Here is a 13,511-nt window from a genome sequence, read left to right as displayed (position 1 = left end):
AGCGATGAGAGCAAAGCTGAAGGCTGTAAAACTTGCATTTTTTTTTTTAAAGGTCTTGAGTCTATTATTAGCTCAGGTTCCATCTGCTCAGGATATTTGTTTTTATTATTAGTCCTTATTACGAAGCCAGTGTTGCTGGCTTCCTTTTCTGTGACCTCCAGAGGACTGTATGGAAATGAAAGTTTTCTCTTTGACTTTTTATTAATATTTGCTCTTCACTTCTATTTACAGAACCCTCCGGCTTCCCCAGATGGGGCAACATTTCTCTCCTGGTCGGATTCTCCTCGTCAACATTCCAACACGTGTGAAATATACCTTTGTCAAAATAGTATTTACAGTTCTTTGATTTCTGCAGTCAGCTCAGTATGTGCAATCCCTGAAAAATCACTGAATGAACAGACATTCTATATACTAAACAGATATTACATAAACTCTTATATTAAGATGCCATTTTCCACGCTGATGGTGCAAAGCCTGCTTGGGATTCTCCTTCTCTCCCTCTCTCTCTGCCCCTTCCCTGCTCATGCTCTCTCTCTCTCTCAAAATAAATAAATAAACTTAAAAAAATCCTTAAAAAAAAAAGACGTCACTATTTGCACTGAAGTTTAACAATAGGAATGAAGGATATCCAGTGTAAAATAATGTGATGAGAACAGCGATTCAGTGGGAAAAAGCTCATTTCTTTAATACTGAACTAACGGTGGTTTTTCACCATTACCTAAAATCGCTGGAAATCCATGCATATTTTATTAGATATCCAGGTATGATGAAAGGATTGTACATAATCACAGAGGTATGCAAATATATCCACGAATGTAAAGTCATTTCCAGTCGTGCTGGTGATTTAAGCTAGAATTGCTGTAAGGTTAAATCGCATTACATGTGTATTTCAAACGGGTATCCTACCCACGTTTCTACTTACTGTGATTAAGTGTAAATGAACTTTCCAGGCTACTAAGATGCTGAAGCCGGGCCTGCATTACTCCTGATCTGTTTCGAAGGGCTGGCATGGTTTGTGATTTTCGGTCTATCCCAAAGTGCTTTGACAGCCAGGCATCATGCACCCTAAAATAAATTTTAAAGTTAGGAAAGGGAGTACTCTAATAATAGATCTCATTGTTCGATTTTTTTTTAAACTAATAACTGATTAGGTTTCCACATAAACAGTGTACTATGTTCAATATTCTATCAACTATCACTTGGCTTAAACGAGGCATCATCACTGGAAACTGTATGGAGTTTTAATGTGTATTTATTTATTTTATTTTTTAAAGATCTTATTTTTAAGTAATTGCTATACCCAACGTGGGGCTCGAACTCACAATCCTGAGATCGAGAGTCACATGCTCTACAGACTGAGCCAGCCAGGTACCCCTTGAAGTGTATTTAAAAGAGCTTTTACTATGAGCATATAATTAAAGCATTTAGAAAAAAAGTTTCTTACTTCCCTCCTTCTCAGAAACCTCAGAGTCAAGTGGCCAACACTGCAGTAAGATTCCGTCTTTTCCCAAAAGGTGAGGAAGGGCAGAAGTCCGAGAAAACAGTGAGAGGGGCTACTCAGAATTGAAATGAGGTGGGGAGAGTTCCTGGGGTTAGGTGCGCGAGAATGAAGGCCAATCTACTCTGTTTCTGGACTGGGGTTCAATCTGGATCAGAAATTTTTACTCTGTAAACATGTCTGTCGATGGATGTGCCAATTTTTGTTTTCCTTCAGTTTTAAGATTCCGTTAAAAACAACAACAACAACAACAACTACAGCTGGGTCATAGGGGAACTAAGAAAGAAAAGGAGTTTGACTGTCCTCTAGTAAACTGTGAGAATTGGCAGAATCTTAGAGGTGAAAGCTCATGGTGGCAGTTACCATGCCAGCTTCAAGTTACCAGGAAAGACAGTGGAAACTGTCACCTGAATTACCTACTATTAGGATGTTCCCGAAAGTTAGCAATAAACTCCATCCAAAGTGCCTCTGTAGTTTTTGGAAGTGCCATGGAATGTGATTTTTTTTTAAAAAAGAACTCTGAGCTTCTTAACTCTACCTCTAAAATGCATCTTATTGGAATAAGTAATCTTTTCCTTAGGGTCCCTCAAACATTTTCTAAAGTATTTATCTCATTAAGACTTAGGTAACAAAAAGAAGAAAATAACTAACATAGAATGCACGTCCCAATCACTGTTGGGGATTTCTATTTACCTTAGTAGCTGAAGTCAATATTAACAGGTTGTTGCTATAAGTACAGATCTTACAGCTGTTCCCACTTCATGATTTCCTGCCTTCTCCTGGATCTAACGGTCTCACCGCTTCCAGAAAAGACAAGCATCTGCTCTAGGAATTAGAACAGAAACTCTGCGTATCGGGCTAACCGCTACCCTTTGGAAAACTTAAAAAATGTATCAGTCCGCATTAGTTTAATTTACACTTTGAGTTGAGACATATTCAATACATCATGGGCACCTTCATGTGAACTCAAAATGAACAATCTAGGTTTTACATGGTATGATCAAGACTGCCCTCTGTTGGACTAGAAGGAAAAAAGTGGAAATTGCAGTGGGAATTACCTTGCTATGTTTCTTTTCCCCATATATCTAAAGTGAAACAAACATACTCTAGAAGGAAAAAAAAATAGCACGTTAGTAAGATACTACCACGCTTTACATTTTAAGACATCATAGCTGAAAACCCGGGTGTTACAAAGAGTGGCCCATTTAAACCATATTACAATAATATGTTTTGGTATACAGACACATAACTACTTGTGGGCTTGTGATACTGTATCTTTCTAGATTTATTTGCTACAACTACATTAGCACCAAAAAGCTCCATGCCTTCACATACAATTCTAACGACATTTAAAAAACCTGTCAATGTAAGGGATGATTCTACATTGTGCTCTGTTAACGTTTCATAGCAAAGATCTCTGGCATAGCCATTAATACCTAAGGAGAAGCTTCTTAAGCCCTGAAAATTGGAGCAAGTGGTATATTTTTATAATGACACTAGAATACTTTCTACCATTTAAAATCTCAAACACATACGTAAGTTGGGAGGACAGCATACTGAACTCGCACATACCCAGCACCCACCAGCTCCAAAGGTTATTAACTTATGGCCATTCTTGTTTAACCTCTACTCTGGACGTGTCCCTGCTCTCCCCCCACTCTCCCTACTTCCTGTATTTTTCTGAAAGCAAACCCCCAACATATATTTTCATTAGTAAATGTTTCAGTATGGTTTTTTTTTTTTTTTACGTTTATTTATCTTGAGAGAGAGAGAGAGACAGCACGCGCGAGCAGGGGAGAGGCAGAGAGAGAGGGAGGGAGGGAGAATCCCAAGCAGGCTCCACGCTGACAGCTTGGGAGCGAGAGCCCAACGCAGGGCTCGACCTCACAAACTGTGACATCATGACCCAAGCTGAAATCAAGAGTCGGACGCTTAAGCGACTGAGCCACCCAGGTGCCCCAGTATAGTTTTTTCAAAAACCTTAACTACCATTTTGTTTGCTGACATCTTCTGCAAAATTTTGAAAGCCTTTAATAAACGTGCGTGGATTATCCTCTCTTTGTTTTGAAAGACATGCACCTAAAAACATCACTTAGGTGCGCTACTTATTTATTTTTAAAGTAAGCTCTATGCCCAGCGTGGGGCTCGAACCCATGACCCTGAGATCCAGAGTCGCATGCTCTACCGACCGGGCCAGCCAGGTGCCCCTGTGTGCTATTTGAAAATTTCTTCTGATTCATTCTAATTTTTCTTTTAGCGTTGAGTAAGGATGTACAAATAGCTCAGCAAACAATCTAGGGCAACTTCCCACCTTGAACTAGGAAGCAAGACTGAATTTTCCCCCAACAGCTTTGGAATGGAAATGCATTATATACGTATATACATATAATATATATGATACGATATATACACATGTATGTATGTATACATATAATATACAACACAACACATACGCATATGAATATATACATGTAATATATATAACATAACATATGTACATACATACACGTATATATACATACACACACGGTTCTGACACTGGTAGAATTACTCAGCTCTACAGAAGAGTACAAATTCCAAATTCCAGTCACTGAAGCTGCTCCCTTAAGCCAGCATCTACTCCAAATGAATGCTTTCGGACAGCTGAGGCCATCTCTAGTCTTCCAGATCACAGAAAGACTGCTGCTGGGCTGAAAGACGGTCTCTTAGCTAATTTCTATGGTGGCGTAAGCATTCCACCGCCATGTTTTCTCCTATCTGTGTGAAGAGCCTGTATTGCTAGCTTTGATGTTGCCAAAAGAGTCGCGTATTTCCGACATTATTAGCAATTAAGCTGTTGGGAAACAAAGGTTATTATTTTATCCCCCGAATAAGGAGAAAATTTATGAAAATAAATGAACAGGACTTACTCTAGAAGTATGAGAATGTTTATGAGCTCCTGAGGAGATACTTTATTCCAGTAAGTTAAGAGAGTATCTGCAAATGAAATAAATAAGGTGGTGGATCTTGTAATCAGTAGAGCAATGAGTACAGTGCACCCCAAAGTACCAACAACGTAGCTTCAACAACCATCCACCCACAGCCAGCTGTTTCATCTAGAGCCTTCCCTCCCATCTCATTGCCCAATGCACACACTGTATTTGTTTGAAATAATCCCAAATGTATGGCTTAATCTGTAACTCTTCTAACGATTATTTTTATTTGCTTTGTAAATATTCTTCTGTACAGCCGATACTCATCTTCATATCATTCCTGAGACAGAGGAAGGGAAACAGAGCTAGGGTTTTTAATGGACTTCTTCAGATTTTATGCAACGGGGTGTACTTATGTGTATTTTCTCCAAGGGAAGGTCAAATACCTTTGCCTGCTACTCAGAGGGCTCTGTGAACCAAAAAGTTTGAGAACTTTAAGCTTTGGGAGAGAGATTTTTTTCTTCCTCTTTGTCTTTGCATTATAAACTCTGAAGTCCTGGTAATATGTAAATACACACACACACACACACACACACACACACACACACACACAGTTAAAAAAAAAAAAAACACAACAGGCTGAAAATGGAGTTGCTTATGCTAAGCCCCACATCACCAAACCAAGACAATAACAGTTTGGGCTCTCCCAGGAATGGAGTCTTAAACTGGTCAATTAGGAATCATCTGGTCAGCACTAGTAAGGCAATCTGCCTGATGGAGCCCTAGCATCCCCTAAAAAAAAAGTGACTTTGCAATAACCAACCCATTTTCTTTCCTTGTGTAAACTTTCTTGTTCCAGCTCCCTTTCGCCTATAAAAGGCTTTCATTTTGTATAGTTCCTCAGGAATTTTATCTGCTAGATTGAATGCTACCTGATTCTAGTCAACTTCTGCTCAAATAAACTCTTAAAAATATGCTGTTTATCTTTTAACCATATGTCCACGCACATATATCAAACTGTTTCAGATATAAAACTCCCTACAACCTATCGCATATACTTCTCTTTCGGCCTGCTTTCTTTACTTCCAAAGAGCTACTTAGGGAGATTTAAAAAAAGGGGGGGAAGGGGGAGGGGAAGGGGAAGGGGAAAGGGAAGGGGAAGAAGAAGAAGAAGAAGAAGAAGAAGAAGAAGAAGAAGAAGAAGAAGAAGAAGAAGAAGAGGAGGAGGAAGGAGGAGAAGGAGGGGGAGGAGGGGGAGGAGGGGGAGGAGAAGACGAAAGGCTGCCGCCACTTAACTCTCCTTTATTTTTTATTGTTATTTTTTTTAGATTTTATTTTTAAGTAATCCCTACACCCAAGGTGGGGCTGGAAACACAACCCCGAGATCAAGAGTGGCAAAGCTCTACCTACCACTGAGCCAGGCAGGTGCCCCTCTCCATTCCTTTTCTAGGCTACTCAGCTATCATAGTGCCCTACCTCTTCTTCTCAACGTAAAAATCGTATAGGTTGTGGCCAAAGCGGCAAACGACAAAATTGCCAGCCCAGCTACAACGTGGGCAAGATAGGGATGGAAGACTTGGCCCTGTCGGCTATGGGGAGGGGGGTGGAGGAGGGAGGAACGTAGGGATTTTGCCTTTAGTTCCAACTGTTTTTAAGACCATGAGTATTGACAGTTTCCAGTGATTACAAAACACGGATCCTCAAGAATAAAAATACTAAAATAAGGTCAAATTAGATTTGTTTAAAAAAAAATAATCCCAGCAGTGACTTCCGGTCTCCCCCGCTTTCTGCGTTTGGTTGCGTCTCCGCTCACAGAAGCGCAGATAACCCAGAAGCCACTGGGTTTCCGGCCTCTCCTCAAAGGGGCAGCGTGGAGGCGCCATCTTCCCGCTCCCGTGCACCAGATTTTCCCACCGAAAGTCTGGTGCCCCCTTTCCACCGGAACACCAGAACTTTCTGTCCAGCCGTGAGCCACCCCTGTGCCAGCCCTGGGCCCCGAGAGAGCGTCAGAGAAGGTCTGTCAAACGGGCGAAGGCCTCATTCGTGCCGCGGCCTAGTTCTAGCCAGCAGCCCCTCCGCCATTTTGTGGGCGGCCGCGAAGGCGCTGTCAAGCCGTTGGCCCGTCTCAACCGTTTCTAAATCCCAAATCGGTGAGACATGATGCAGGGAGGGAACGCGGGGAGAGGAGACAGGGGAGGTGGCAAGAAACCTTCGGGAGAAGAGAAATTACGGCTTAGTGTATGTGATCTGTCGTCTGACGAATTTAAAAAGACCTGGCTAAGGCTCAAAGAGCTCCATGACAAAGAGCTACGCCGTTTACAGGCAAAATTAGCCAGTTTGAGGAAAGATCGATTGGCTGACAGAAGGTGGTCGGGCTCCATAGCCAAAATTAAAGAGCTGACCGAGCAACAGAAAGTCCTCAACGGCACCATTCGTGACTTGCGAGATCAGTTAAACTCGAAAGAATGCGAGCGCTGTTTAATAAACGAGACCTACAGGAACACACTGCAGCATGAGTTTTATGGGATCCAGCAACAAAACCTTCAGTTTATTATGGAGCTTACCGCAGAAAGGAATAACTTAAGAGAAGAAAACAAAAGGCTTTCTGCAAAACTGAGAATGACCGAGCGACAGCGTAACGCTTCTCTCAGTAGCGACGAGGACTTAATTCCTTGTACTCAAGCGACTCTGCCAGTTCCTTCGGACAGGGCGTTTGGTCAGGGAGCTCGGGTGCATCTGCCCACGAGATTGACACAGGAATCAGATACCGACCAGCCGAAATCCGGAGTTCAAAAGGAATCGCAAGAGAGTTCGAAGTTTCCGGTCCCGATTTACAGTCAGGACCTCTTTGAGGTGCCAGAGACCTCTCCTGAGATGATTTCTTCTCATGGCCGTAAGTCCACCTTAGAGAGCAGTGCCAAGCCGAAGTCCCCTGACAGTTCAATTGTAACACCTACACCCAATGTTCAAAAGGGGTATGGATTTCACGAGGGTTCGGACAATCAGGAAGAAAAGTTCGGCCGGCCAAAAAGGAAATACTTCTCAATACACAGGACCTTCACACAGAAGCGCAAAGGTCGGACGGGCTTCTGTTTGGCCCTTTCCAGTCCTTCTGCCTCAGAAAACCCACCTGTTCCATTGGTGTCTGAAACTTCAGAGGAAAATATGCCTACTCGTACTAGACGTACCCTCTTTTCCTCTTTTATAGAGAAAAAGGAAGATTCCCCTTTAAGTGTACCTGTTGTTGACTCTGGCGGAAAAAGTGATGGGAAAAGAAGATTAATGGCTAGTGATGTGCAACGCGGCACTGGGTTTCCTGTAAGAGACGGCGGGAACCAGACAGCTTCCAATGAACAATCCACTGAACGATTCACTGTGAAGAACACTAATGAATCTACAGGTGCAGGGTGTGGTGCCAACACGTCTCAAGATGATACCCAAAGCATCGGAATAAAGAGAAAAGCCAGGGCACAGTCCAAAAAAAGGGAGAAGTAACTTCCCCTCGTCCTCTCAAGAAAAATGTTTTTCTTTAACAAGAGGACAATTTTCTTGTCACTTCAGACTGTGTAACTGATTACCCCTGACTCCGATTCCGTTTCCTACCCGTGACTCTGATTCCGTTTCTTACCCGTGACTCTGATTCCATTTCTTACCCCTGACTCTGATTCCATCTCTCAGGAAATAATATGCACAACAACAAGAACAAAACAAGTTGGGCAAATGACTAAGACATCAAAACGGTGAATTATTGCCAGTGAATCAAAATCAAATACGGCCACAAAGAGAGAACGACGTTCATTCTTTAGAAGTGTTCGACCTCCATATAAAAATGTAGAGGTCTACTGTCTTTTTTGTTGAACTTAAGTTGCTACTGTTTATGAATCAAAAGCCAAGAGAGGACCTGAAGAGTGTGGACTTGTGAGAGTTCAACACTTAAATGTACATAGATTGACTACAATATTTGCCAGGCAAGACAACGTAACTAGGATACATCCATTGAGAAAGATCCAGAAGCGGATTTTTTTCAGAACAGGATGAATAGGACTTTACACGTACAAAAGATAAAGAGGAGATACGACACAGACCGTCTATGAGTTATGAGGATGTGCTTTTAAACATCAAAAAGCAAGAGCAGAGGAAAGAAAAACCTAATGAACAAAGACCACAGATTTTCAACAAGCAAGGTCAACGTTTACAAGAGAAGCAAGAACTATGAAGTTCTCAAGAAACAAAGCAGTTATGGTCTTACCCATGACTTTAAAAAGGCAGCCAGAAGCTCGTCACTGGCTACCACAGCGGCGTGTGTGTGCACGTGTGCACACACATACGCCAACCAGAGTGGAGGAGGGAAGAACCAGTCATCAGGACCTCTCCCCCTCCTCCTTTTCTTCCTCCCCCTACCCCCATCTTACTTTCCCTGGGCTGGGATGGTATTCAACGACTTTTTTTTTTTTTCTTTTTTTCTTTTCTTTCTTTTTTTTTTTTTCTGTTGTCGTGGGTTTTTTTTTCATGTGTCTTTTGGGCCTTTTTTTTTTTTTCTAAACATTTATTGAGAAAATTCATGTGCCATATAACACGGCCCATTTAAGCAATGCACAAGACAACAGTTTATAGTATTTTCAGAGAGATGTAAAACCATCCCTCCAGGGTTAGAATATCGTCATTACCCTGAACAGAAGCCCTGCACACAGCCGCAGTCACTATCCGCACATGCCCACTTTCTGCCTTGCAGGACAACAAAAACAGGGAGCTGTGGCTGTAGTTGTTTAACCGATCCATTATCTCTTAGAATGAAATACCGCCAGCATTGAAAATGATCTCCCTTTATTGATTTCTTTACCAAAACAAGGGAAGACATCCTATATAGTCTCAGTATAATCTTTGATTTTTATTCTAAATCATATAGTCTTAGAACTTAAGGATTATAGTTGTTTTGCTATTTGATTAATATATTCTAGTATTTGTTATTAGTATCTAGCTATTTTTAGGATTACTTATTTACTTAATTACTTAACTATTTTGAGAGAGAGCAGGTAGGGGAGGAGCACAGAGAAGAGGACAGAGGATCCGAAGTGGGCGCTGTACTGACATCGAGAGCCCTATGCGGGGCTCAAACTCATGAACCGTGAGATCCTAATGTGAACCGGAGTCCGATGCTTAACCGATTGAGCCACCCAGGTGCCCGTGCCCCATATCTAGCTATTTTTATTAATGCTTTATTTATTTATGTTTTGAGCATGAGAGAACGCGAGCAGGGGCGGGGCAGAGCGGGGAACCGAGGATCTGAAGCAGAGAGCTTCAGCAAGAGAGCTGTGCTGACAGCAGAGAGCCCTGTGTGGAGCTCGAATTCACAGACTGTGAGATCGTGACCTGAGTCGAAGCCAGATGCTTAACAGACTGGAGCCATCCAGGTACCCCATATCTAGTTGTTATTTTTTATTTATTTTTTAATGTTCGTTCAGTTTTGAGAGAGACAGACAGACAGAGTGTGAGTGGGTGAGGGAGAGGGAGAGACAGAATCTGAAGCAGGTTCCAGGCTCTGAGCTGCCGGCACAGAGCCTGATGCGGGGCTCAAACTCACCATCCATGAGATCATGACCTGAGCCGAAGTTGGACGCTTCACCAACTGAGCCACCCAGGCGCCCCTCTAGTTATTTTGTAATGTCTCTCTAGCTAGGTAGCTATCAAATTATTTCATGTTTTTATATCCTAAGTTATTATAAAAGAAGATTTAAAGTCATATTGACTAAGAATAAAGCAAAAAATAGAAAATAAGTAAGATATAATCATAATCAGAACCCAGGTGCTTTTATGTTCTTCATTCCTGCCTACAGGTTTTTTAGTAAAAATACTGAGAAAAGGAAGAAGGGAAGGAATTGTGTAAATAAATGTGGTATTTTGGAATAAGATAACCTTCTGATTTTATTTCCAGAGGACATGCAGTTTATGAAAATCCTTTGGTTATTCTATCATATAAAGAACTGGTAATACCAGCAAATACTACAACAGAACACCGAGGGACAACAAAACGGAGGCTGAAAACGAACTCGACACTGTCCAGTGCGATACGGTGGTTCTGTGAAGATAACACCGGCATTCGTTCCCCTCGGAAAACCCCCTCCTGTCTTTTTGTTTGCTTCTGTGTTCCAAATCCTGGGTCAAATAAAAGCTAAAGTATTAAATATGACTTCCGCTTATTATGGTTTCCTTCTGTTTACATCGGTCATTTAATGCGTTATAAGTGCTGCCTGAAGAAACACGCTGAGCACGTCTAAAACGATGGTCTCATCTTAGAAATTAAACTTGAAATTGAAAAAAATTAATTCAAAGAATCAAACCCGTATGGCCCAAACGATCCTATGTGAAATTAAAAATACAGCCAACACGTAAAGGTCAGGGTCTCCAAAGATGTGTTTCTACGGTGCGTGTATTCTGCCTACCGATGACGATCAAGTATTTGTTGCACGAACCTGGGAGGGTGGGTGGGTAGGAGAGATCGTGCTTAATCTGCTGGCAACTCACCTTCAGAAATCATTTTTACTATATACAGATAGCACATTAAGAGGCTTCTGATTTCATACGGATCCAGTCGGTTATACTGGGATATACTGTTCCTTGCAGAGCTCTGTCGGGTCTGTAACACAAAGACAGGACTTTTGTGAAACAATATCGGTACTGGAGTTTCCCACAGCCTTGGACTCAACCATTTGCGGGCTTTTTGGTTTGGTTTGTTTGGAGGGGGTAGGAAGAGCAGAGGGAGGTGGGGAGAGGGAGAGAATCTCAAGCAGATTCTCAGCGTGACGCAGGGCTCGATCTCACGACTGTGAGATCATGGCTCAGCCGACTCAGCCACCCAGGCACCCCAACTCAATAACTGCTTGTATCCGCAGTCCTGTTTGGGAAGATTCTAAACCTAACCCCTGGGTTTTTTTTTTTTTTTTTTTTTTTTTTTTTTATCATACTTAGAAGGTGCATGAGCCGAATCTTTGCTGCTACTGCGTAGAATATTAGCACTAGAAATCACCCTGCGGTCTTCACCAACAGAATAGCCATGAACACCCTGTTTTGTTCCCAGAAGTTCTGTGGGTTTTAGCAGTAGTAAAAACATTTAAATAATCAGAAGTGGCTCTTCCAGGAAAAACAGCTTTTGCCTGGAGGAACTTAACTAAGGTATATGGAAGCACAGAAACGCTTTAATTTGAATCTTTCAGAGTTTCTTAAAACCCACCCTACAAATAATAGGCCAGGAAACCTCTAGTTTTAAAAAAGAGCTAATAATAACACGATAATTACACCAAGGAGAACCCAGTGATGCTTCAAAACTAGAACTTCTACAGAGTAGCGATGTTCCTATTATTTAATGACTTTTGTTAAAATATCAGTTGTTAAGCATGACAAGATCTGACTTGTTCGGGGATTTATATGAATAAGAGTATTAATAATCCAAAGATTATTCACAAGTCTCTTTAACCTCTTTGTCCCTTATCTGCCTTACCTGTGACAGCGCCTGTTGACATAATTCTAAATGACGTGAAATGGGAACCTTTGTGAATAAAGTACTATTTACCCCAAGGCTCAAGGAAGTATATTCCAGTGGTTCTCAAGGGGTGGGTTCCCAGCCAGCGGCATCAGCATCACCTGGCAACTTAGAAGTACAAGTTGGCAGGCCCCATCCCAGGCTGAATCTAAAATTCTGGGGGTGAGGCCCAGCCATCTGTTTTTATTAAGCCCCCCAGGTTATTCTGATGCCCACCAAGAATGCCGTGGTATAGGAGAAACATTGCTCGAATCAGAAAACCCGGGTTCAGATCTGGCCTGCCACAGCTGTGTCACGACCCCAGCTTTCATTTGTAAATTGAGTTGGAATTTATTATTTTTTTTTTCATTTTATTTTTAATGTTCATTTATTTTTGAGACAGAGAGACAGAGCGTGAGTGGGGGAGGAGCAGAGAGAGGGAGACATAGAATCCAAAGCAGGCTCCAGGCTCTGAGCTGTCCGCACACAGCCCGACAGGGGGCTCGAACCCACGAACCACGGGATCATGACCTGAGCTGAAGTCGGACGCTTAACCGACTGAGCCACCCAGGCGCCCTGGAATTTATTCTAACCCTAATTTTATATGATTCTACGATCTTACATAGCAGTGTGACAAGGCTGTATTGGTCTACAATGAGGTTTCTTCTGGTTCAAGGCAGACATATCCCAAACTTTAATGTTAGAGACTGTATTCTGATTAAGTGATGCTGGGACACTGAGAGCATCAATTTGAGGACCTAATCTGTTTTGCTCCCATGTTAACGACTCTACCACGAAAGCACGAAAGGCTGAATTAACCCTGCCAGGAAGGGATTTAAATGACAAGGTGCATTCGATATTTTAAACCTGAACCTGCCCTATCTAGAACAGGTTACAGTGTGTGAGGATTCAAGGAGGTATTCAAAGTCAGAACTCTTAATGATGAACGCCTTCTCCTCCATAAACAGTTTTAAATATCCAAGTAGCAGCTGCCACGATAGGAAGGAACCACCACAACGTCCAAGAATTATTATGGGATGCTTTTCACAGGTCCAGGATGGACTACAGGAGAGTCGAAAGCCTTTTACTTACATAAAAAGAAAGACTGTCGTCGCCTAACGTATTACTAGGGTTATCCCATATATTTAGGTTCTTACGTTTTCAACAGTTCCGCTCTGATCTGGAAGTCCTGTTACTCCTTCCGGGATGAGGGAACCTCTCGAATCTTCCCTCTTAATCCCATGTCCGTTTTGAAAAGCCCCATAAGCTGGAAAAAAGCCAAGTCCTTATCACCAACAGGAAGAACGGTCAAAAAACATCTTTAAAAGTAAGTACTTGGTTAATTAAAATAAAGATAGATGTTAGGGAATAGATCTTGGTCATCTAAAAGGTAAAATTTCTATATTGTATCAAAATGCCCTAAGCTTAACATAGGGTGATTTTTTTTTCTTTACCTCTTGAAATACTTTACTATGTATGAAGCTACAAGAAGTTCCTTGCAAGTAATAAATGAAAGCCACACAATTTTAGAGATAATTTTACGGATAAGGAGACTTGGGCCCAGAAAAGGGAACTGTCTTGTCCC

The 13,511-nt window shown here is 41.8% G+C and overlaps 1 protein-coding gene and 1 long non-coding RNA gene across 5 annotated transcripts in view; one reads left to right on the top strand and one right to left on the bottom strand.

Moving 5' to 3' along the window:
• DOCK11 (dedicator of cytokinesis 11) overlaps positions 1–13,511 on the bottom strand; it is a 199,805-nt gene that overhangs the window by 54,625 nt on the left and 131,669 nt on the right. For all 4 annotated transcript variants that reach the window (XM_023249253.2, XM_045051137.1, XM_023249251.2 and 1 more), the window contains 5 exons: positions 13,084–13,193; positions 10,933–11,044; positions 4,408–4,474; positions 2,557–2,604; positions 923–1,065 (listed from right to left, as the gene is read on the bottom strand). In XM_023249253.2, coding sequence (XP_023105021.1) covers positions 923–1,065; positions 2,557–2,604; positions 4,408–4,474; positions 10,933–11,044; positions 13,084–13,193 — 480 coding nt within the window. The remainder of the gene's footprint in view (positions 1–922; positions 1,066–2,556; positions 2,605–4,407; positions 4,475–10,932; positions 11,045–13,083; positions 13,194–13,511) is intronic.
• Positions 9,758–10,597, top strand: LOC109496581. The gene is made up of 2 exons (XR_002152709.2): positions 9,758–9,821; positions 10,343–10,597. It is a non-coding gene; the product is annotated as an uncharacterized LOC109496581 (long non-coding RNA).

The sequence above is a fragment of the Felis catus genome, chromosome X, assembly GCF_018350175.1.
Source record: "Felis catus isolate Fca126 chromosome X, F.catus_Fca126_mat1.0, whole genome shotgun sequence".
Taxonomy (NCBI): domain Eukaryota; kingdom Metazoa; phylum Chordata; class Mammalia; order Carnivora; family Felidae; genus Felis; species Felis catus.
Note: the sequence above shows the minus strand (reverse complement) of the source record. Positions and strands in the feature narration are given on the sequence as shown.